The sequence below is a fragment of the Misgurnus anguillicaudatus genome, unplaced genomic scaffold (assembly GCF_027580225.2).
Source record: "Misgurnus anguillicaudatus unplaced genomic scaffold, ASM2758022v2 HiC_scaffold_42, whole genome shotgun sequence".
NCBI classification, from domain to species: Eukaryota; Metazoa; Chordata; class Actinopteri; order Cypriniformes; family Cobitidae; genus Misgurnus; species Misgurnus anguillicaudatus.
This window is the reverse complement of record NW_027395292.1, coordinates 25,774-51,555: the sequence shown is the minus strand read 5'-3', so window position 1 is coordinate 51,555 and position 25,782 is coordinate 25,774. Positions and strand designations below refer to the sequence as shown.

At 35.1% G+C, this 25,782-nt stretch overlaps 2 protein-coding genes and 1 long non-coding RNA gene across 3 annotated transcripts; all 3 read left to right on the top strand.

Annotated features, from left to right (window-relative positions):
* Positions 1 to 707: 707 nt before the first annotated feature.
* LOC129427188 (F-box only protein 2-like) lies at positions 708 to 9,548 on the top strand. The gene is made up of 6 exons (XM_055183488.2): positions 708 to 787; positions 1,805 to 1,859; positions 4,593 to 4,695; positions 4,806 to 4,898; positions 4,979 to 5,108; positions 9,156 to 9,548. The coding sequence occupies exons 2-6, from the start codon at positions 1,823 to 1,825 to the stop codon at positions 9,294 to 9,296; spliced, it is 504 nt and encodes a 167-aa protein (XP_055039463.2). The 5' UTR covers positions 708 to 787; positions 1,805 to 1,822; the 3' UTR covers positions 9,297 to 9,548.
* A 3,684-nt stretch (positions 9,549 to 13,232) lies between these two features.
* Positions 13,233 to 15,909, top strand: LOC141363507 (uncharacterized). The gene is made up of 3 exons (XR_012368994.1): positions 13,233 to 13,603; positions 14,173 to 14,227; positions 15,896 to 15,909. It is a non-coding gene; the product is annotated as an uncharacterized lncRNA (long non-coding RNA).
* A 367-nt stretch (positions 15,910 to 16,276) lies between these two features.
* Positions 16,277 to 20,249, top strand: LOC141363508 (F-box only protein 44-like). Its single transcript, XM_073866109.1, has 4 exons — positions 16,277 to 16,392; positions 16,505 to 16,597; positions 16,676 to 16,805; positions 19,898 to 20,249. The coding sequence occupies exons 1-4, from the start codon at positions 16,277 to 16,279 to the stop codon at positions 20,036 to 20,038; spliced, it is 480 nt and encodes a 159-aa protein (XP_073722210.1). The 3' UTR covers positions 20,039 to 20,249.
* The last annotated feature ends 5,533 nt before the right edge of the window (positions 20,250 to 25,782 follow it).

The window sequence follows — 25,782 nt, the reverse complement described above, 5'->3', positions numbered from 1 at the left end:
AGTTGAGTTAACTTTTAGGTTTTACAGTGTGGTGCTGAACTCAAGCGCAACATGCGTTAACTCATCAGCTTTGATGAGTTAACGCATGAACTAATGAACTAATTTGCGCAGCTCTTAGTAGATTGCGATGGTCATTATGGAAATCAGCTGTTGCACTTGTGTTACTTGCACTTTTTTAGTAAATAACCCGCATGTCTTACCACTCCCATTGGCGCATTTTTGGAATTGCGCTCTCGTGCTAATTTGCCGTGTTTAGTAAATCTGGCCCTTAGTTTCTTTAACTATGTGTCATACTATGGTGGTTAATCAGTAAGCTACGTGGTTGTTTAAGAAATTCCCCCCAGATAAAAATCCCATGTGTTTAGTTGACTTTATGCTATACTCTGATTAAAAAGTGATGATGTTTAAATGCTGGATATAGAATGCACTGCATTTTGCATGTTTATTTTGTTCAAAAGCACAATCAATGCCCGGCAATAACAACAAAGTACAACGCTTTCACAGCCCAGCTAACCACAACTCAACAACAACAGTTACGACCACAGAAGCTTGCGATGCAGTTTGTTATTGTCCGCTGAACGATTTTACCAAAAAACACTCTAAATGCTGAACTATGCTTAAACATCACAACTTGCGGCCATAGTTGCTAACGATGCTTTTTGGAAACCCACTTTTACTGGTACAAAATTGCATGTGTTACATCCCATATTCGATTTTAGGAAGTTTACACCCAATAAATACTCTACGCAGTGCTTTAGTGACACCTGAAAAGCTCAACTCACTGTAGGTAAGTATTGCACATTTTATAATAGCCATTGTGTATGAGTGTATTTTGCATTTATCCCATCATGGGGCAGTCATTGATTGTTAAAGGATAGAAGAATTAAATCTTTATAGTCCACAGCTATTAGAGGTCATGCCTCTCATTTACATTAAACAAGAATCAATATTGCTTTTATTTAGTGTGAAAGATGTGTTTAGATAGCACTGCAAACTTTAAACTCATTTTCTGAATTTAAAACAGAGAGTCATTTTTGGTGAAACTACTGATGGTGGTGCATAAGATTAAAGGGGTCAGGTTTTGCAAAATGTCTATATTAAGGATACTTAAAAACTGAAAACACCAACATTGTGGACAGAAGTCAAAGTCCTCATGAGGAAAGAGCTTATAAATAAAAAAATATTCAAAAATCCAAGTTTTTGTTAATCAAATTATGTAAAATAATTTCAACCTGTTTTTAAGTTATGCCAACTATATAATAGTCAAAAACCTAAAATGGATAACCATTTTGATTAAACCTGCACATTGCATAATTTTTTTTATATAGAAAAAGACACTTCATGTTTCCATCACCATGATTTCAAGTGCATTGTAAAATATTGCATCAAGGAAACGCCAATTTTTTAAAAAAAATTCCTTAATTTGCAAAAAAGTTTTTACGCTGGCTTGAGGTGGTTTTTGATCTATGCGTAAAAAAGTAAATGAACATTCCGAACATTAAACCCAGCCTAGCTGTTTGGGCGGGGAATGTGATTGGTCGACATCACTGCAATGCCCTTGCTGCTAGTGCCTGCATAAAAAATTCTGCATTTCTTTTTCTGTGTAAAGAATTTAGTTTGGCAATTACAAGCTGCATGGCTAATAAACCAATACCACTGTCATTTGCTCAAACAACTTGATGGAAACGCACCTACTTTGTTTGTTTTTCTCTTTTTTTGCAATTTTTTTTAAAGATTCGCTTCACATTTGGCTGGAAACCCGGCTAATGTTCCATATGACCTTATTCTCTTTTATTTGGTACAGGGAAAGCAAAACTCAAAAATGGCTAAAAACCTCCTGAAAAATCCATATGGAGACGGTAAGTAAAATAATATTAAAAATATATGTGTATGTGTGTAAGGGAAAATGTATGTTTAGATAAGAAGAGCTCTGCTAACGCCACCTCATTATTATTGAGATATTATTAATCAAATGCTCTCGGCACATTTTATGCTCTTAGCACGTTTTATACATTCATCAAATACTTTCGCTTCAAATCCGCTTAATCCCTGACTCAGGCCATTCAGAAATATCAGTTTGTTGGCAGAATCCAGTAAACACCATGTACATTTTTGAGCAAAGTACTCCAAGTCAGTGGTTCTCGGCAGTCTTTCTGAGTCAGTCACTTTTCGGCGTTTACCCCCAATTGTGTGAAAATTCATGACATAAAACAACCTCAAACTTAAAATTTGTGTTAACAAACATAATATAAATGTAGTGCTGCTCAGGGCTTGACATTAACACCCACCAAATGTGGGTAAACACTTCAGACGAGGGTAAATGTGAGCACAATCTCTGGGTGAGAGCGGAGAGAAAATCATAGAGTTTAGCACATATCTGAGAGGTCATGTCCAGGCAGAGACAGAGGTTCATGCTTGTGATTTTTTAAATTTGTTTTTGTGATAGTAATGCCCTTTAATTTGTCTCAGAAAATAAGTGCCTAAAACAGAAACCATGATCACGCTCTCTGCATGATAAAGTTGACAAAAAATTCAGGTCTTAAGCAGTTTTCATTCAAATTTTAGATATTTGTTTCATGCGTATTTCCAATACAAAAATGTATTCCTTGTTTTTAGTGCATAGCTTTGTTTTGTCTACATGCAGCACTACAGCATTTACTGCTGTTGTTAATAAATATTTCAAGTTTTTGTTTATGCTTTTTGTTTATCTTTTTTATTCAATCTTATAAACCCCTGAATCACTTTTATTATATCCATTGGAAGCTACTCTTATTTATGATTTACTAAACTGCATGTTTTCCATGCATCTAAATATGACAAGACGTGTAGTGATGCTGTATTCTTAATTTGGATGTTCAGTCTGTATTATTTTGAAAAGGTTAAGTAAACCAAGTAAATTTAGCATGCTAAAGCAACTTTAATTAACAACTTTACCAACACTTCAACTTAAACAACACTTCAACTTCAACAACAACATTGTGGGCAGTGAAAATGCTGAGTGACTAGTAACTTTGGAAAACCACACTAACCACATGTGGCTGTTAAGCAAAAAAGTGAAAGTCAAGCCATGGTGCTATTTGTTGGAAAGTATATTTTTCTGAAGTTTAATTACACATTTATTACAAATTAATGTATTTTATAAAATGTAATGCCCCCCAATCACTGCTTTAAGTGCACAGTAGACGAATGTTAAACAGCCGTGCATCACATTCAATCTTGAATCTCTTGAGAGTACTTGGACCTGAATACAACACCACAAACATCACAGCGCCCCCTAATGTGTGCTTCACTTTCTTTATTTCACAGTCTGACGTTCATCATTTGCAATGTTTCTAGTTGCATCTTTAGTGATATTGCAACTCTTTACTATGTTTTGTCCAAAGAAATTGATTTTTTTTACAAGAGAGACCAATGGACACAAATTTATCTAGTTTTCTTTTTGCTAATTATTTTGCAAACTTGAGGTATGTTAAAAAGCAAACACTTGTAAGAGCGTAGCTGGTAATTGCCAGAACAAAGACAAAGAAGTGTACAGAGATAAGCTGGAAGTTTACATTGCTTTTTAAATAAAAATGTACCAGTGCTGTTTTCTATGTATAGCAAATGATGTCCAACCCACCATCTCATATAAAATGCCATGATGAGTACGGGACTTTGCATTTGTAAGAAAACATGGTATACCGAATCAAGGCATGTTAAAATTATAGAGGTTGCATGCATGTATAATATGTCACCATAATCAAACACAGTTGAAGCTTCTACAAGTTTCTTTTCGGTCTTTAAAGTAAAGTTAGATTTATTTCTAATATAAAAGCCAATCGATTAGAGTAGCAATATTTACATTAAATAAAAGCTAATCATCCATCCAAATCCCCAAGTACTTTAAAAAGGTACTCTTTCAATAACTTTACCATCAAATGTAAAAATACTAAAATGATCAAGCTGTGCCTGAGCTTTTGAAAAAAACATAAACTTTGTTTTCTCTGAATTTTAACTAACCAGAGCATCTTCCAATGAATGAAATGCAAACTGAAGCTCCTTCACTGCCTGTAGATGGAGCAAATGTATAAATAACAGTATCATTAGCATAAAAGTGTTTTTTTTCAATTACTGACTAATAACATTTTCATTGCCATTAAAGTGAAATGACTCATAACAGCCCATATACAAGAAAACATGTCGGACACACTTGAGGGTTTTGTATCTGAACTTCTCACTGTGTTACCCTTTCAAAAAGTACAACTTTTGACCTAAAGAGTTGCAATTAGTACCTCAAAGATATATATTAGTATCAACTAAATACATATCTGTACCTTAATGGTGCATATCAGGAGCATTTTAAAGGGTACAATACTGCCCCAGTGACAGCTTGGGTATATTTTGACATTTTTTCTGACAGTGTACAGTTGCGTTTTTATTGATAAGGTTTTAACACTACAAATATCTTTTTGTAAGTAATTCAATACTGTATCATTATTACATAAGAGTCGTGTTAAAATAGTTTTAGATAAAATATAGACAATGTATGTCATTGACCAGTAACATGTAGCCATCTTAGTCTATAAACAGCTTTTATCTCATGTGTTTTTAAGATGATTTTAGTAACTGGGAGTTGACGCAGAACGGTGGAGACAAATGGATAGTTGAACCGATGACAGATAATGCAGTGGCTTCATACTTCTGCACCTCACATAAGTAAGAGAAAATTATTCAGCACTACAGGAATAGACAATATTAATAATGTGTGAATGTGAGTTTATGATCATACTCTGGTTCTAATTGTTCATTTCTGTAAAATTTTCCAGGCTGTGTCTTAAAAAACAAGTGATCATTCTGCTGCAAAGCGGTTATGATGCTGCATATTTAGATTCTGCGCCTGAAGTGACTGTGAGGGACTGGTGAGTCTTTAGCATCTACTTCAGTATTGTCTTCATTTCATGTATAGAAGTTCATTTCTTTTGCATGTCTCTGTGTTTAGGTACGCCACTCGACATGACTGTGGGGGCGTTTATAGGCTTACTGTGTCACTGCTCAATGAAAATCGTGAGGTCATTGCTACATTTAAGCCGGCTGATGTGACTGTGCCCGCTGAAACCACTTGGACACAGGTAAAATGTGGACGTGTGAATTGTTTACAATAAAACCAAGTTTAGGAAAGAAATCAGGTCAACTTTAAAACTAAACTGAATACAAGAGATAAAGATCCTCATTTATAAAGTGTGCGTACGCACAGATTTTATCGTAAAGTGTGCACACGCAAAAATCCACGCCAAAGTCTGTGGGGTTCATGCATAGAAATTTTTCTATATTTTCTTATACGGATGAAATTTAGTATGTGCGTAAACATAAATTTGACGACAAATCACCACAAATCGTTTTTAACACCTGCTTGTGGATAATAAATATACACTGGGGATGATCCTGTGTAGTATCGCTATTCTACCACTAGATTCTGTGCGTAAGCATGCTCAGAGGTGTGCGTATATTTACACACATTTCTACGTATGTGTAAGTGTAAGATGGTAAATTCCACACTTTGCGTAAAACTGTTCTTACGCACACATCTGTTTGTAAGCACGGTTGATAAATGAGGCCCCATATTTATAAAAACTCTCTTTGACGTGGAAAAGTGCTTAGCGCCATGTCAGGGTCTGAGCAGACGTACACACTTTTGCTTGTCTGTTTGTGGCAGGTTTTTTGAAATATTATTATTATTCCTTACATTTATATAGTGCTTTTCTCAGTACTCAAAGGGCTTTACATACGAACAGGGGAATCTCCTCAACCACCACCAATGTGCAGCATCCACCTGGATGATGCGACGCCAGCTATATTGCGCCAGAACGCACACCACACACCAGCTTATTAGTGGAGAGGAGACTGAGTGATATAGCCAATTAGAATGAGGGATGATTAGTAGGCCAATGGGCAAGTTTGGCCAGGATGCCGGGGCACACCCCTACTCTTTTCGAAGGACATCCTGGGATTTTTAACGACCACAGAGAATCAGTACCTCGGTTTAACGTCTCATCCGAATGGACGGTATTTTTTGACAGTATAGTATAGTCTCACTAACACCACTTCTAGCAGCAACCTGGTTTACCCAGGTGGTCTCCCATCCAAGTACTGACCAGGCTCAGCCCTGCTTAGCTTCTTGGGCTACAGGGTGATATGGCTGCATATAAGCCATTCTTGCTGCTCGAAAAGGATTTTAAACATTGACAGGTGCTCTTTTATAGGTCAATGACTTTAGTGTGGCATCTTTTAAAGGCGGATTTATAGATTTCATGTCTAAAAGTAAGGCGTACTTGCATTTTCCATGCATACATTTATGGAAGGCCAAGTGATGCAAATACATGTGGTATTTAACATGTATGTAACGTGTTGTTTAAAGTACATGTTAAGTATGTGTAAAATACACGTAAAGTACACATTAAATATCATGTGTTTTTGAACGAGTTGGCCTTTCATATACATTTGTTTTATGGATCACACGTGGAGGCTTTTGAGAAATGATTGTAAGATCAAATTAAGGATGTTTTTTTATGCAATATCGGATCGTATCATTTAAATATGAGTGAGTAAACTAATTTACTTTAAACTAATTTAATTTATTTATATTGACCATTCACACACATCTTGTACTTTAAGCTTTATTTGTACACATAACATAACATAAAAATTCATCTTAATTTTATCAGCTGGTTGCTTAGTCTGATGGAGCTTCATCCAGAAGCGGCTGCTACACATTTATGTTTTATTAACCAACAGACGTCACTCTCGAAGTTTTGAATCTTATGGCGCTTTTCCATTGCATAGTACCCACGGTTTGGGTCAGGTCAGGTCGGGTCAGCTCACCTCACTTTGGCTTGGTTAGCTTTTCCATCAAGTTTCCTACTACTGTGACATCAAGTGAGAGCGTTGTTTTACATTCCCATACACTCATTTATTTTTCAGTCCGCCACAAAATTAAAAGTGACCACTACAAATAGATGTTTTTTTGTCCGCATATATGCTTAAGTGCAATTTAAATGAGGCTCAGCGGGGTGCGTTGACCGACGCCACGGGTGTTTGTACAGAAACTGTCATGTGAGACAGAGGTAGTGATAAACGTGATGTGCAAACATCTATTTGTGAAGGTCAATTTTAATTTTCTGGTAGACTGAGAAATAAACGGATGTATGGGGATGTACAACGACGCTCTCACATGTATGATGTCACAGCAGTATGCAGCGCAAATATAACGACACGCCTATAATCCCTCCCACCAGGGCCGGGTCTACGGGGGGGCTGGGGGGGCATTGCCCCCCCAGAATTTCCTTCTGCCCCCCCAAAAATGTCCAGCCAACTATAAAATAACGGCGTCTTTTTAAACAAAAACGTGTTCTGTTGGCAAACACCAGTGTATACGGCTCCGCCCATTATTATCTGATTAGCCTATTCAAGCCTTGAGGGTCTTTTCAGCAGTATTTAACTCACAAGAAACGTACTACTGTTCTCTATGACGGTAACTTAAAAAAAAACGCATCTTTAAAATATATATCAGAAACAATGCAATTTAGTATTACATAAACGTAATAACACAACACATATTAAAGTGAAACTTTTTTTTATAGTAAAACATGCCCAAAACAGCCCCTTATCCTTTCTTAGACTCACCTCATTATTTATTCATTCAAATACAACAGCCAATGGCAAGTCTCCAGCAGCATTTAGTGTGTTTGTTTTAGACGTAGTTCTGTTTATTAAAATTAGAATATGCAGTTTGGTTGTGGCATACTATATAGTAGATATAAATGATATAAGATGGTTATGCAGTAAATATACAGTATTGTAACAGCTGAGCATCGCGTGCAGTTTTAAAATCACATTTTAGCGGTTTTGTCATCGTCATTCATCAGCTCATTCAGCTCGCGTTTGAGAAAAACTTCACACGCAAATATCTACATACTTTTAAGTTCAGGAGGTGCTGTAACTCCGCAAGGTCATTGTAAGGTAAAACGTTGTATTTTATAATTTTGCGTTGTGTTATAATATGTAATTTGCTGTGTTATGAACAAAGCAGTGTGATTTATCTTTGGTCTCGTCTCAAATCACACTTACAGTATTTTAAGGCTTGTGCTTTTGTCTGGTGCTGTTACAGGATAACTTTTGACGAATTTGTCATGCATGTCAAATTGCTTTCATGATGTTTCAAAATAGATTACTTAAACCGTTGTGTTTGTTGTGATATTTGAGGTTGCTGCAGCAGCATGGTAGGGTCAGGAATTAATTAAAATATAGCTTATCACATATCACATTGAAAATGCATTATTTTAAATGAAGACATTTTTTGAGAATGAGAAGTGGAAATAAAGTGCCTAACAAGTGTTTATTTAGAATAAAGGCATATGTTGGATAGGTTAGGTATAAGAATGGCTTTGCATTTAATCTATTATTTCACTTATAGATAAATTAGTGTACACATTGATAAAATATAGCTATATATACAGCTTTGCATTTATATCACCTGCTTGCCTGATTTCATTAACTGTGACTTAATGTGTAAAACTACATTAATCATTATAACATTATAAATCATTATAAATCCAATTGCATCTACTTTTAAAATTTGAATGTGCAAAAGGACATATAAATGGCCATTTATTATAAGACATATGCAAAATAATATTGGATTGAAACATCCATAATTTTAGTGTATGAATAATTTTAGTCGGGAAATGGCTGCCCACCCAAAAATCCTGACTGCCCCCCCCAGTCCAGCAAGCCTAGTACCGGGCCTGCCTCCCACTACGAAGTGTCACTAAACTCGATGGAAAAGCTAACCAAGCCAAAGTGAGGTGAGCTGACCCAAACCAAACTGTGGGGTACTATTTAATGGAAAAGCTTCATTAGTACGATACGGTCAGGAGTCTTAGTGGTTGATTTATCTATCACTATTAAATTTTTTCACTCATAAAGATTTGCACCTTTACAAAGTAAACAATGATGGGAAAACACGTAGCCTCTTTGCTAATTAACACACAGAATACAATTGCTATGCTACTTCTGCAGTTGTACCAACATTATTTTACAGTAGCGCCCCCCGAAACTTGTGGATAGTTTTAAGTTTATGGACACTGAATATCACCGCACTTTTATTTCTTCTTTCATAGGTGACACACACATTTACAGGTTATGGTCCTGGTCTACGCTTCATCTCTTTTGAACATGGTGGTCAAGACAATAAAAGTTGGAAAGGCTGGTATGGAATACGAGTCACTGGAAGTTCTGTCACCATACCCCCAAAACCCTAATATGTGATTCAATAATGTTACTGATTGGTCAGCACTTTGCTTTTGACTATACTATAAATATAAATAAATAGTAAAGTAACATTACAGAAACTTCACGGCTAAACCTTGCTGAACCAGCAAAGTCTTTGCTTACTTTTTTAAGATTTAAATGCCTATTCAGAATACAAATACATAAACTTATCTCTGAATGAAAATAAAAATGTGTGGGGCAATAATTGAAATTATTTTCTGCTGTCAGCTTAATAAAGTCTTCCTTGTGGTGAAAATCACGTTTTTATTGTTGTTTATATGTCTGTGTGGTGTTTTTAAAATGCTTTAAGACAAATCATGTGCAAGACAAATCTGTCTGAAATGCTTGTTTCACTGTGAATGTGTGATACATGAGAGCCTTGTTTTCATCTGCCTTTAAGTATTGTAAATGACAGATTTCACAATGTACAGTAATAATGCAGGATAGGAACCGTTAGCAAAGTACAAAACAACAAAAAACACTTTGCTTAAGCAGAATAATAAAGCATTGTCTGGAACTACGTTCACGTAATATAAAAGCTAAAGGGGCAGATTCAGATCTGCCCATATGGGTCTCAATTAGGGCGGAAGAGCACTTAGTTTGCAGCACTTCAACCTTGGCGCGCAGTAACATCATCACTAACTACTTCCCCTCTCGCTTAAACTTCCATCAATATTACTGCGCTCGAGGTCGAAGTGCTGCAAACTAAGTGCTCTTCCACCATACAATATAGCTCTTGTTTTTAATCAGATGTGTGTCTCACTTGTTTAACCTTGTGAGAGGTGAGGACTCATATAAAAAGTGCTTTATTTGTTTTATTCACACACACAGACATACATAAATTCCATATCTCACAAGCAAAAACAGAAAATCATCGCATCTAACTCCAAACCCACCATTTACTCTATAGCAACGCGTCTACACAGAGGTACACCCAATTAACTTTACACGTGAGGATTTCCACCATAATGAGGAGCATCTCTATTTCAACTAAATGGGTTACATCAAGTAAACATTCCCTGAATCTATTGGGACTTGCTTTCCATTATTCATCGCCAGATCTCCAGTTAATTGAAACCTTTGTACTTTGTTATTGCTGTATTATTGTTATTACGCAGGCCTGCACTTTGTTCTCTTCATTTATTTGAATGCTTGTTCATGCTCAAAGATTCATATTTGAAATACACTGATACACTTGTAGTACCAGATGTTAAATAATTAACTTTGGGTTGTTTATGGACAGACATTGTTAAACAATAAAACTTCGGTTGGTGCCATTTGACCCTCAGGCAGAGCTGTTGACATGCATTCGACCCCCAAGCCTTCAGGCTCACATCATTGGGTATCTGCTGAATATATATGATATTATGTATATGATTGCAATTTAATTTACATGTGTGGTTTCATTTTAAAGGTCATGGTGCGATGTATAAAAAGGTCTAATTTCTGTTATTCTAAGATAAAGTGAACCAATTTAAGAACTTAGAGCATAATCTGCACTCTTGCTAGAGGTGTGTCTTCCTTAGAAGATCTAGTTTACAGATGCTTGACCAACCAAATCCTAATGTGGGAGTGTTATGATTTCTTTGTCCTGTCTGTGTATAAAAGGTGGCCCAAAATACTCGGGGACGCATTCTGTAACCAGACACTCTGTGTATATATAAACATCATGGAAGCATTCTTTAGCAAGAATCTTCCTAGACCACTTTGTGTGTCTTTGGTTGCCAGGTATTTCTTTTCTATGCTGATCTTTTAATTGTTGATGAATTTGAATAACCAAATGATTGATTTAAGTGTAACCTGCCTGGCAAAAAAAATGTTAACATCTATTCATTTTAAACCTTGTCAAGTCTTTTATTATGTTTTATAAATCGCAGAGGGGGGTAGATTAGGTATTACCCTGACTGAAAATATAATGAATACCCACCGATGTAGATTGGAGGGAAGAATGATTCAATCTCAACATAGATGGATCCTCATATTTTTATAGTGTGTTTGGATAAACCTCTGACTTTAAGTTAGAAGGAGAAATGCCTCTACACCCAGCTGTATGAAACTGCATTAAGCACCTCCAGAGAAACATCATATTCTCTATATATGAATGTCATTCATTCTAAATAATTAAGAGAATTAAAATATAATAATAGTGAATAAACTGCGATCAGCATAAGAAGAGTATTGATTAATTATAAATTGGAGTCAGATTATAAGCCATTGGATACCGTCATGAGGCCACGAGGGCCAGTCTGATAATAGTTATATATTGCAAGTTATATAAGCGGCCGCTTCCTGCTGGTCAAACTGTGCAGCCCCTCTGCTCAAGTGCTCAACCCGTTCGGCAGGTCCAACCTGTTCGGCACGTCCAACCCATTTGGCAGGTCCAACCATGTCCAGGATTTACAAAAATACGGGGATCAGTGAGCAGCCCCTCCCCAAATGGCATAGCCTATCTGTCTTTTATGTAAAAAGCCGCCGAACACTTGTTTATTGCAGTTTGTATGCCGTTGGATCCGAGTGCGCTGCAGCTGCTGACCGCTGCTTCTGCGTATAAAATGATTGTGTGATTCGCTATGATCACATAAACAATATACTTTAGATGTTATTTGATAGACTAGTAAGTGTGGATTAAGGATGTTTAAAATCTCTATCCTGGTGGTCAGGACATGAACGGATCAAATCAGCAGATTTGCAAAGGATTATTTATCTCCACATATCATAAATACAAATTAGCATGGTAACTTTGCAGTATATGTCATTATTTATTTCCTTCTATGTATATATGATTTCCATATTATATATGTAAGTATTCAACGGCAATAAATGTCTGACATGGCAATAAATATCCTCACAACATTATTATCTCTCAAAACTTTATATGACAAAAAATATATTTAAAATAAATATTCTTATAGTTATATTCAAAGATGCACGCATTATTCTATGTGTTACTTCCTGTTTATGAGCATGTTCGACCCAATTATTATTATTTTTTGACCACGAGGGCCGGTGGGCTACGAAATTTCCCAGTAGATTTTTCGGTCCCACTCCGCCCCTGGACATTAATTGGGTTATTTGCCCTTTGAAGGTGATTCTTAGTGAAATATTAATCAATGCGTTATACAGTCTGCCAAACACAGTGTTTTATTATAAAATTATTATCAAAAAATAAGTTTTATGTATGGCTCCTATCTCATATATGTGAATAGCCTGTGAATGGTTAGAAGACTTTACATTTTAACATTAGCTTTCCATTAACTGATATGTTAATGACGGTACACTAGTAAAGAACTCGAGGACAAACTATATTGAGTTGGATTTACTTTTAATAAAAATTAAGTTCATACTTGTTGAAAACTTTCAAAAATTATACTTTTTAATGAATAACACTTGTCAGGTTGCAGCAGTCGTAGCACTTTAACCAAATTGCCTTTTGATTGAAACAGCATGTAAGATAATGCTCAGTTACTCAAATATGTTCTCGACCTATGCAGACGCTCAACTCTTCAACACAATGGTAACTTCTTAAAAAACATACCAAATGTACAGACCATCAAATATTGTTAAACACAATGTATAGTCGAATGCAAACTAACTATCTAGTCAAGACCGTTTCCCGTAACTTAGCACATTCATTGTTTGAACCATGTTGGTTCAACAATATAGTTGATGATGTCACATGGGAGGTAGAGTACTTATTAATCTGTTCAAATTAATTTAATGTCAGGTTACGGCTGTAATGATGTACATTGCATCGTAAGACTTTTCGGGAAACAGTCTTGACTAGATAGTTATTTTCTCTAGCTATGTATTGCACTATGGTGGTTAATCTGTAAGCTACATGGTTGTTTGGACAATGCATCCCAGATAAATATCCCAGAAGTTGAAATGACTCGATGCTATACTCCGATTAAAAAGTGTTCCCTTGATTGTTTTCAGCAGTGTATTTAAAATGATGGATATCAAGAATAACAAGAAACTACACTTCTAAAAACCAGTTAAAACCGCAGAAGCTTGAATGCAGTTTGTGAATGTCTGCAGGAATGTTAGTTTCAGAAAACACCCGAATCACTGAACAATGTTTAAACTTGTGACCATAGTTGACTAACAAAGCTTTTGGAAAACGCACCCCTATAAGGCAAGAACTCTTACTGGTACAAGATTGCACATGTTACATCCCATCTCAGTCTGCAGTGTTCAATTTCAGGAAGTTTGAACCCAATAAATACTCTAGGTAGTGCCGCACTAAACCTCACACCTGAAGAGTACCTCACCTGTGACACCTGAAGACTCACTGTAGGTAAATATTGAACATTTTATATAAGTCATTGTTTTAATTAGTGTACTGTGATTAATTTGCATTAGGGGTGTGTACAGTCTCATCATGGAGCAGTCATTGATTGTCTTTATCTGCAGCAGGATAAAAGAATTAAATCTTTATAGTCCACAGCTAATAGAGTTCATGCCTCTCATTTACATTAAACAAGAATCACTATTGCTTTTATTTAGATAGCACTGCAAACTTTACATTCATTTATTACATTTTCAAATAGAGAGTCATTTTTGGTGACACTACTGATGATGGTGCATAAGATTAAAGGAGTCAGGTTTTGCAGAATGTCTATGTTAAGGATACTTAAAAACTAAAATCACCCACACCGTGGACAGAAGTCAAAAGAGGAAAGAGCTTATAAATAAAAACATTTTTTTGGTAAACAAATTAAGTTAATAGTTTCCTGTTTTTAAGTTATGCCAACTATATAATAGTCAAAAACTTAAAAGTCCAACTGACTTATAACCAATTTTATTCAACTTGAACGCAGCACCGAAGCATTTTTTTATGACCTTTTTCTCTTTTAATTGCTACAGGAAAAACAAAACTCCAAAATGCTTTTAAATCTCCTGAAAAACTCACACGGAGACGGTAAGTAAAATAACATTAACACTGTAAAAAATGTCTGTAGAAATTACAGTATTAATGAGTATTACTGGCAACTAGCTGCCAGTAACTTACTGTAGATTTTACATTTATGTTATTTACTGGCAACATTTTGTTTAAAGTTAAATGAACACGAAACATTTTTGGACTTATCTTCTACAGTAAGTTACTGGCAACCAGCTGCAAAATTACAGCACATTTTTAGAGTATATATATATATATATATATATATATATATATATATATATATATATATATATATATATATATATATATATTTGTGTGTAAGGAAAATGTATGTTTAGATAAGAAGAGCTCTGCTAACGCCACCTCATCATTAACCGAATGCTCTCGGCACGCTTTATAAGTTTATCAAATACTTTCACTTCAAATCCGCTTAAAGGAGCATTTTACCCGTAGAAACATTAATCTTTATTGAAAGTGTGTCATGTTTGTAGTCGAAATGTAACATACATTTTGAATTTGTTGCCTATTTGAGCGAGAAAAGGGGTGTTTGTAGTCTCACTCCCTCGACAAAGATATTGCACTTCCTTCTTTCAATGATGCAAAATGATGATTGTTACATCATTGAAAGAAGGAAGTGCAACACTGAAATCTGTATTTCTCCTGTCTCAGCGGCAACTGAGGAAATGATGCATGACCATTCAAACTTCAACTTATTTATTTATAAAGCACATTTTCATGCAACTATGTTGCCCAAAGTGCTGTACACACAAATAAAAATCCTAAGCACACTTTATATAGCACACACTAATAAGAGACTTAAAAACATAAAACCAATGACAAGTACAAGGAATAAAACATTTTAAACATTCAAAAACATGACTTGGGTTCTAACTATACAAAGCTTTATGCAAATGGGTGAAGTGTCCCTTTAATCCCAGCCTCGGGACATTCAGAAATATCCGTTTGTGGTAACACTTTATTCGATAGTCCATTTTAGACATTTTACTAATTATAAGTAACTTTGTAACTACTTATCAACTACCAATCTTTACAGTATTAGTAGACTGTTTACTAAACACTTTATTATGATGAACCCTCAACAGACATTCAACTGTCTATAAGTATCTTTGCAGGTGCATTTCAACTTATTCCACGAACCCTAACCTGTTCCCTAACCCTAACACTTACAGTCTACTAATACACTAATGACAGTTAGTTGACATATAGTTGCAAATTAGTGAAAGTTAGTTGACATGCAGTTGCAAAGTTATTTATAGTTAGTAGAATGTCTAAAGTGAACTATGAAAAATGTAACCCAGTTGGTTGGCAGAATCCAGTAAATGCCATGCATGTCAATTTTGTTCAAAGTCAAAGGTTCTGTACCTAAATCAGGACATGTTAAAGGGTACTGCCCCAGTGACAGCTTGGGTACATTTTTTCTGACAGTGTACAGTTGCCTTTTTCGTTTATAAGGTCCTGTAGTGATGACAAATTAATTTTTAAAACTACAAATATTGTTTGTAGTCTCTCAAGTAACTCAATACTGCACATTATTATATAAGAGTGGTGTTAAGATAGTTTTAGATTCAAGTATATCATAAAGTATAGACAATGTATATCATTTTATGGCCAATAACATGTAGCCATCTTTCTATATAAACAGCTTTTATCTCATGTGTTTTTAAGAGGGTTTTAATAACCAACCCGGTCTCACACCCATGGCGTCAATATTTGACGACACTTGACCATGCGTCAATATGTTGACGCGGAGGGTATACCTTTCGCGTCATTTTTTGACGAACTGGGGACTTCAATACTATTAAGTCCGTTGCATTCTCTTTCCTATTTTCTTACCATTTTCTACCATTTTCGCGTCGGTTCAGGGTTAGATTTACATAATGACATCCCTACCCAAACCTTTCCCTAACCCCAATGCCAGGCGACAACTGTTTAATTTCGCGTACCTAATAGTATTGAAGTCCCCAGTTCGTCAAAAAATGACGCGAAAGGTATACCCTCCGCGTCAACATATTGACGCATGGTCAAGTGTCGTCAAATATTGACGCCATGGGTGTGAGACCGTGTTATAATAACTGGGAGTTGACACAGAACGGTGGAGATCAATGGCATATTGAACCGACGCCAGATGATGCAGTGGCTACATACTTCTGCACCTCACATAAGTAAGAGAAAATTATTCAGAATAGACAACAATAATGATGTGTGAATGTGAGTTTATGATCATACTCCGTTGTGTCTTTGTGTCTCAATATTCATCTCTGTACAATTTTCCAGGCCGTGTCTAAAAAAACAAGTGATTGATCTGGTGAAAAGCGGTTATGATGCTGCATATTTAGATTCTACGCCTGAAGTGACTGTGAAGGACTGGTGAGTCTTTATCATCTAGTTCAGTATTGTCTTCATTTAATGTATAGCAGCTCATTTCTTTTCCATGTCTGTGATTAGGTACAGCAGTCGACCTGACTGTGGGGGCGTTTATAGGCTTAATGTGTCACTGCTCAATGCAAGTCGAGCTGTCATTGCTACATTTAAGCCGCCTGATGTGACTGTGCCCGAGGGTATCAACTGGACACAGGTAAAATATGGCCGAAAGAATTGTTACGCGACGCAAGTGTCTTTCGCTAGTTTCCACCCTAATTTTCACGTTTAGCGCCGCGTTGTTTAAATAGCAAATGCATTTGCGCCCCCTTTGCGCCCATGGGCGTTCTGGTCTGAAAAACGAGGTGTGTTCAGGCGCATTGTTGGCGCGTTGCTATTTTGAGGCAACTAAAATAGACTACGCCATTGACCAACAAAAACCTGGTCTAAAGTCTAAAGTCAATGGCGCAATATGTTTTATGTTATTTAAAGAGCGCATTAGTAATATGCGCCTATAAACGGGAGGACAACGCGGGTTTGCTTATCACAAAATGCGCAGCAGCACAAAAATGCTTTTAAATATGAAAGATTAAAGGAATGAATTTAAGAGATTATTATTGAGTCTCTTGGACATATTTATAAATGAGGACTGATTATGAGACGTTAGAAGGCGCAAAGAGCTGCTTTACCTGCAGCCTGATAAGTAAATAAATGCTTTGCTTTAAACAAATGCGTCTGTTTTTAAATGTTTTTTTTTAATGCTACCTCACGGATTTATTGTATATGATGTACCTGTGGATATGGTGAGATGAGAAACATTTGTAAGTAATGCTTAAAAAAACTCTTTGCTAAAAAAAACGCTGTCCAAAGTGCTGAAACGTGAGGAGAGCCGTTTGTAATTTCTTTATCTCCTGTTTGTTACAAATAAAGTATTTTTAGAGTACAAACCTTATCTTACATACTTGTAAATTATTTTTTGATGATATTGGATAGCCATACATTTAAAGTAATTACAAGCCTGCTTTTTACTTCCATGACTAAAAGAAAACGGGGTTTAAAGGTTTTAATAAAAAAGAACAATTTCAATATAAGGGAAAAACAACACAATTATTTAACATTAATCTTAAACTGGGGATCTTCTACCTCCGTTTAGTTTTTCAGTTTACAAAGTCCGTCATCTAAATAGGGATTAGACATAGCGCCAGCGCAACTTGCTTTTAAAGGGAATGAGAGCTGTGACTCTCATTGGTTTACTGCACGTTACGCCCAAAATACTCCCATTACAATAGGACCAACCCTTTTCGACCATGCGCTCGGCGCAAAAACGATTTTTCCCGTCGTTAAATTAGCAAAAGTGGATTCGGACACGCCCATTTAGACGTTGCGCTGTGCGCTTTAGACAATGCGCTTAGATCGTTAAAATAGGGCCCATAGTCTTAATGTATCACTCGTTTGTATCGCGTTAATGATCGCAAGGTAACGTTAGTCAAAAGATTAATAAGTTTATTACATCATTAGCAGTGTATCATTCATTCCAAAGCTTGTCATTTTATTCTTAAGACACACATTTAAGATATTCTTAAGAAAATATTTGTGAACTTCTTAAGAAATGTTCGAGAATTGCACTTAGGAACATTCTTACGAACTTCTTATAATTTATCTTAAGAACTTTCTTATTTTTTGTCTTAAGAACGTTTTCGTGAATCCGGCCCCTGGTCTGAGCAGACATACGCATTTTTGCTTGTCTTAGAGGTTTTTGGAAATATGAGCCAGTCTTGCTGCTCAAAAAGCATTTAAACATTGACATGCGCTATTTTATATGTCAATGACATTCATTAGTCATCGTTTAAAGGTGACACACAATTTAAAACAAACATTCATTGAATTTGAATTTAAAACAAACAAGATGTGTTAGTGTAAAACAAAAGTTTTATATTTTATTTTACTTTACTAATCTTTTTTGTTTAAATGTAGCTTAAATAAATTGATTGCAACCACTTACCTTAAAAAATTGAGTAAATTCAATGAATCATTTTTTTCAGTGTATAGCCTTGACTTCTATAACTTGCTTTGGACACAAGTGTCTGTTAAATGCCTAAATGTTCAGATATTTTCCTTTATTTCATTAACAAAAAACTATTGGTTTAGTTTAAGTAAATTAATGTTTGTGTGACTGTTTCTATAATATTAGTAGGTAACTTGAAGCTATCAGACGAATAGCTTCCTTATTATCAAACCTATTCACAAGTTTCTTATTTAAGGGTACAGGAGGCTATTTAAGACACAGCCGAAGCTTTATTTTCTGCTCAGTCACGTGCACTGTAAAACGTTCAAACACCAGAGCTTTATGAGTTTTTTGCCGTATTTACATTTTTTTTCCCACGTAATACTGTATAGATAGTATTGTATGTACACACTGAAAAAAAATGATTCATTGAATTTAATCAATTTTTTAAGGTAAGTGGTTGCAATCAATTTATTTAAGCTACATTTAAACAAAAAAGATTAGTAAAGTAAAATAAAATATAAAACTTTTGTTTAAATGTAGCTTAATTAAATTGATTGCAACCACTTACCATTAAAAAGTTTATTAAATTCAATTAATCATTTTTTTTTCAGTGCATATACTTTTGTGATTATGTGCGTGTGAACATTATTCTGTACAATATCAGATAATTGAAATAAATATGAACTTATACTGGAATGTAGTGAGTTAGTAAACTCATTTACATTAAACTAATTTAATTTACTTATATTTACACATGTTGTACTGCTTTATTTGTACAAATAACATAACATTAAAATTAGGGATGCACTGAATGAATGTCGAATTGATATTAATTGGAATGCACAATCAAAATTAAAAAACGGAGTTATCTTGTTTTGCAACTAAACTCTTAATTTGTCGGCTGAATGCACACGCACGAAGAATGAGAGACTTAAGCTCTTCATCTCATTTTATAGACCATGAGGAGCTTCAGCAATAAAAACTTCATAAACAGTAAAGTCCAAGAATTTTTCTTTCGGTGCATCCCTAATTAAAATCCATCTGAATTTTATCTGCTGGTTGCTTCATCTGATGGAGCTTCTTCCAGAAGCGACTGATACAGGTTTATGTTTTATTAACCAACAGATGGCGCTGTTTTCGACACTTGAAGTGTTGAATCATACTGCGATACAGTCAGGAGTCACTAGTACATGTTGTCCCGGAGTGACGACATTCTCTTTACAGTAGTGCCCTGAAACTTGTGGATAGTTTTAAGTTCATGGACATTGAATATAACTACACTTTTATTTCTTCTTTCATAGGTGACACACAAGTTTACAGGTTATGGTCCTGGTCTACGCTTCATCTCTTTTGAACATGGTGGTCAAGACACTAGACACTGGAAAGGCTGCTATGGAATACGAGTCACTGGAAGTTCTGTCACCATACCCCCAAAACCCTAATATGTGATTCAATAATGTTACTGATTGGTCAGCACTTTGCTTTTTGCCATAACCTTGCTGAAATAGCAAAGCCTTTGGTTATTTTTTAAAGATTTATCAGAATACAAATACATAAACTTATCTCTGATTGAAAATTAAACATGTGGGGAATTAATTGAAATTATTTTCTGCTTTCAGCAGCTTAATAAAGTCTCCCTGTGGTGAAAATCAAGTTTTTATTGTTGTTTATATGTCTATGTAGTATTTTTAATATGTGCAAATGTATTATTCAACACAGTTGCTGAGTGTTTTCTGCAACCAATTACATTTATACAGTTGAACGAGTGGATTAGTAGCTCGATTATTTATGGGTGCCGCACAGACTCGGCACAGAAATGATCACAGCACACATGTGTGTGCTTTAACCGGTTAACAGCAGAGAAAAATATTTATGTACGCATCAAACTTGTCTAGGACAAGCTTTAATGTCAAGCCCTCCATTCGTTACATATAATAATATATGCTAATTAAGCGTTGGCTACACTGCAAAAAAAAAGACTTTATTACTTATTTTTGTCTTGGTTTTAGTACAAATATTTAAAAATTCTTAAATTAAGATGTATTTGATTGATGAGCAAAATGACCTAAGAAAAGAAGTTGAAAAAAATTGAATTAAATTACATTGATTTGTGCTTAAAACAAGATTGTTTTAAATGCATAATGTCACTTGATTTTTGTTGTCTTATTTTTAAAATACTTATTTTCTTAAGTCATTTTGCTTATCAAGAACTTTCAGATAACTGTACTTTAAATGGGACAAAATACTTAGAAAGTAAGTGTAACTAATAAGGGAAGTATGGTTGTTGTGAAATCTGAAAATGGGCTTACGGGCAAAATCTGAAATTACAGTGAATCCAAGTCATTGACATGAATACATTTTATGACAATTAAACTACATGGTACAGGTGAGTGTATGAAATATAAATTGTTTGGTTTTGTATAATAATATGCTGCATTAAGCATTTAAAGTCTTTGCTTGCATTTTACCAAGTGTTTTGTCAGTTTTCAACAGGTTGGGACGAACATGGTTGCATTCTTCTGAGAGGCGGAGGTGACAAAATCATTCCCTTTGGTCTTTGGCTTGGGATCTGTGCCATCAAACCTTTTTTGTTTTTGACCGGCACTAAAGCAATACAACCTGCTTGCTGCTGTTGACTCGTTTTAAACGTTTTTATTTTGGACATTGATTTTTCCAAGCAGTGTCCATCAGTGTGTGTGTTTTTGCAGACCCCCTTCTATAAGAAATCTGTGTAGTTATTTGTCATGCTAAGGTGATAATTCATGTTGATCATAATGTTGACTGTTTGTGTTGATCTTATTGTTACATTGAGCATTTCTTATTACACGAATCTCTAAAATGCTAGATTCTGATTGGCCAGTCGCGACATAGCAAGGTTTGTTCTTTTCAGATAACTATCGCTCAAAACTAAAAACCCTGATGCTGCAAATCATTTTGACATTTACAGTTTAATATTACACAAAAATTAAATATAAATGTCTATAAATAACATATCCGACATTAATTTTTGCAAATGATTAAACCAATGTGCTCGTGACACTTGTCCTGAAGAAACTGTCGTGGCTTATTTCTGCGATAACAACCTGCTGCCAATACATTGTTCCTTACTTGTACAACTTGTTTATACTTGATAATTGTAATGTTAACTGGGCATCTGTCATTTTAGATTTAGAGATATGAAGTATACCCATATTTTTTTTCAGAAATTTGATTGTTTGTGTATAGGGCTATGTACTTTTTATTGTTCATGGGCAATAAATATGCTCTCTCAATTAAATCTAAACTCTAAAAAACTTTGAGTTGTTTTTGGTTGAGCCAGTTGGGTAATTTTATTGGGTTATTTTATTAGTGTAGTTGGGTCATTTTGAAACAAAGCCAACATATACATAGCGCTTTTGGGTTCTTTTGTGGTTCGATTTCTTTTTGATATGTGAAATCAATGAGGTCCCGGTCCGCTTCGTATGTCGTTTTGACACTGTATCAAAATCAACTGCTGCACTCTTATGAAGTTGTGATGTGAACAAGAAAGGGTCTGAGATCACTTCAGTTCTAAAGAGGACCAAAAAGAGAACAGAGTCCTCTTTTGAGTTCACTTTATTGTGAACACCAAAAGGACCGAGTTCACATTCGGCTAGTTCCTTTTCTGGTTCACTTTAAGTCAACTGGGATTGGTTTCTTCCCTAAGAAACAGGGGAAGCAAATGTTTCACCCATTGTTATAAAATATACCTGTTGCTGAATTTCTAAGTAAAAAAATAACATTTCATCACTGCCCAGAGAAACATGAAAGGGTGGAAACGATCAGCAAAAAATCATTTCATGACATTATTTGTATCATCTGGACTTGTGTAAAAGATATTTGTTGGAATTTGGAATAATATTTGACATATTCAGGATTTTATGAGTTGTATCTCCCAGGATACATTGGACTAAGTTATCAGTATGTATTTTTTATTTGCTGCAAAAATTTTGTGATTCTGATCTGAATCTCTCTTGCTCTAAAACATGCCATACATATGTTTACAACATGTTTACAAGTAACAATAAATGTAAATAACAAACTAAATGTAAGTAGGCCTAACTAAGAATGAAAAGTTTTTGAATGTCTTCATTGGTGCTTTTCTCCTCCACCTGCAAAAATAATATATTTTTTAGTTAACAATTTGGTCAATTATTTAGCAATTGATTTATTTTGTATTCTACCTTAACTATACCCATCAATCTAAACTATATTTGATTTGATTTGATTTCACTTCATCTTGATGACTTTTCTCAGAAACTGAAGAATTCATTGATATTGGCTCTATAACTCATATTCGCTCTCATTCCTTCTACCACAAAATGAGCTAGTTGTGAAGCCGTGAGAGAAAATATCCAGTTAAAATGCTAAGATGCAGTACCTAAATATACTAATTTCAGTTTAACCTGCAAATTTTATAATTTATTTAATTTTCTCCTCTAAATACAAAGATAGTCAATATGGTGGTTAATCCCTTTTTATACCCTAATCTGGCAATGCATCTCACATAAATACATTTTCTTCTTCAACACCTTAAGACAATGTTCACAATTAATATTAGCAGCGTGATTTTTTTTAAAGAAGAAAAGTAAGGTTTATATATATTTGCTTACCACAAAATTTGCTTAAATAAAGATGAGCAAAATGGCCTAAGAAAATAAGTCTAGCTTTTGGACAAAATGTATCAAATTTAAGTGAATTTGTGGATTAAACAAGCAAAAAAATCTGCCAACAGGGTAAGCAAATTTTTCTTGAATTTTTCTTGAATTAAGTGTTTAAGAAAAAAGTTCAAGATTTTTTGCTTAACCCATTTTTTGCTAACACGGTCTCACACCCATGGCGTCAATATTTGACGACACTTGACCATGCGTCAATATGTTGACGCGGAGGGTATACCTTTCGCGTCATTTTTTGACGAACTGGGGACTTCAATACTATTAGGTACGCGAAATTAAACAGTTGTCGCCTGGCATTGGGGTTAGGGAAAGGTTTGGGTAGGGATGTCATTATGTAAATCTAACCCTAAACCGACGCGAAAATGGTAGAAAATGGTAAGAAAATAGGAAAGAGAATGCAACGGACTTAATAGTATTGAAGTCCCCAGTTCGTCAAAAAATGACGCGAAAGGTATACCCTCCGCGTCAACATATTGACGCATGGTCAAGTGTCGTCAAATATTGACGCCATGGGGTGAGACTGGGTTGTTTTTGCTTGTTTAATCCACAAATTCACTTAAATTTGATAAATTTTGGTCTAAAAACTAGACTTATTTTCTTGGGTTGTTTTGCTCATCAAGAAAGAGCATCCTAATTTAAGAATTTTTAGGTATTTTTACTCAAAACAAGGCAAAAATACTAAGATTTTTTTTTTAGGAATAGAGTTAAAACTCGGAAGTAAATTGTCTCTCACTTGCCCATCTAAAACATTAACTTGGGACTCCGGCACAAGCCTTAATGTTGAGACCTGTATTTGTTACATATAATAATAAGTATTTTTGCCTTGTTTTAAGTACAAATATCTAAAAATTCTTAAATCAAGATACATTTTCTTGATGAGCACAATACTTAAGAAAATAAGTTAGACCAAAAAAAATCTGATCAAGCGAATTAAATGTTTAATCCTGGAGAACCCAGGAAAATACAAAAACCCATTTATTCTATTGAACAAATTTGACCCCGTGGGTTCTCCAGCGTTAAAATAGGACAAGAAAGAAAGTCATTTTTTGTGGTTTAACTATAAGGGGAAGTGTGCAGGTTGTTGTGAAATCTGAACATTGAGCTTACTGGCAGAAAATTATAGTGAATCCGAGTCATTGACATGCACTCTAAAAAATATTGGGTTGTTTTTAACCCCGTGCTGGGTAAAGTTAGGACAGAACACATTTCTGGGTGAAAATGACCCAAATAATGGGTTGTTTGAAACCAACTGGGTTGTTTCAACATGGTTGATTAACAATAACCCCAGGGTTAAAACAATCCATTATTTGGGTCATTTTCACCCAGAAATGTGGTCCTATAGTTACCCAGCCCGAGGTTAAATATTTTTAGAGTGTTAATAAAGGGCAAATTGCCAGGTTACTGAAATAAAACACAGAAATTTATACATTTCATGACAATTAAAACTAGATGGTACATTTGTGTTTATGAAATTTGTATAATAATGCTGCATCAAGCATTTAGAGTCTTTTCTTGCATTTTAACAAGTGTTTTGTCTGTTTTCAACAGGTTGGGACCAACATGGTTGCATTTTTCTGAAAGGCTGAGGTGACAAAATCATTCCCTTTAGTCCTTGGCTTGGGAGATGGCGATCTGTGCCATCAAACTTTGGCTGATTTTGTCAGACAGGCACTCAAGCAATACACCTTGCTTGCTGCTGTTGACTCGTTTTAAACTTTTTGTTTTGGACATTCATCAGTGTGTGTGTTTTTGCAGACACCCTTCTATAAGAAATCTGTGTAGTTATTTGTCATGGTAAGGTGATAATTCATATTGATCAGATATTGACTGTTTGTGTTTATCTTATTGTTACATTGACCATTTCTTATTACACGGCTCTCTAAAATGCTAGATTCTGATTGGCCAGTCGCGACATAGCAAGGTTCGTTGTTTTCAGATAACTATCCCTCAAAACTAAAAACCCTGATGCTGCAAATCATTTTAAAGCTTAATATTACACAAAATTAAATATAAATGTCTATTAATAACATATCCGACATTATAGTTACAAATTATTAAATCAAATAGAGTTTGTGACATTTGAACATCTTAAAACCAAAAGTAAACATGGTTTCCTCACGGAAGGTTTGTATCCTTTCAAAATGTTTAATGCTCCTTACGTTACTTAAAAAAGATTTGTAATAAGTGAAATAATATGCAGGCAGCAGGTTGTTATTGCAAAATAAGTCCCTTCACAGTGTGCTTCACGCCGGGTTTCCCCATGCTGCCTTGCGCGCAAATTTATTCATGCTGCAAGTCTTGCATGGAAACTATGGACCAATTTTGCCCCTGAAATAGGGAATCAATCACAGAAAGGGGAGGGGGCAGCAAGACTATGACGAAGCAGTTTTGTTTATCAAACGCGGGAGCAGACCCAACGTTACTTTTCAATGCAGCCCTAGATAGTGTTCTAAGTAGTTTTGAATGCAACTTTATTAAAAAAGCGCAACTTT

Coding starts and splice junctions, on each gene's coding strand:
- LOC129427188 (XM_055183488.2), top strand. CDS start 1,823: ATGGCTAAAAACCTCCTGAAAAATCCATATGGAGACG. Junction 1,860..4,592: donor GAAAAATCCATATGGAGACG/GTAAGTAAAATA, acceptor TGTGTTTTTAAG/ATGATTTTAGTAACTGGGAG. Junction 4,696..4,805: donor TACTTCTGCACCTCACATAA/GTAAGAGAAAAT, acceptor AAAATTTTCCAG/GCTGTGTCTTAAAAAACAAG.
- LOC141363508 (XM_073866109.1), top strand. CDS start 16,277: ATGGGTGTGAGACCGTGTTATAATAACTGGGAGTTGACACAGAACGGT. Junction 16,393..16,504: donor TACTTCTGCACCTCACATAA/GTAAGAGAAAAT, acceptor ACAATTTTCCAG/GCCGTGTCTAAAAAAACAAG. Junction 16,598..16,675: donor GAAGTGACTGTGAAGGACTG/GTGAGTCTTTAT, acceptor GTCTGTGATTAG/GTACAGCAGTCGACCTGACT.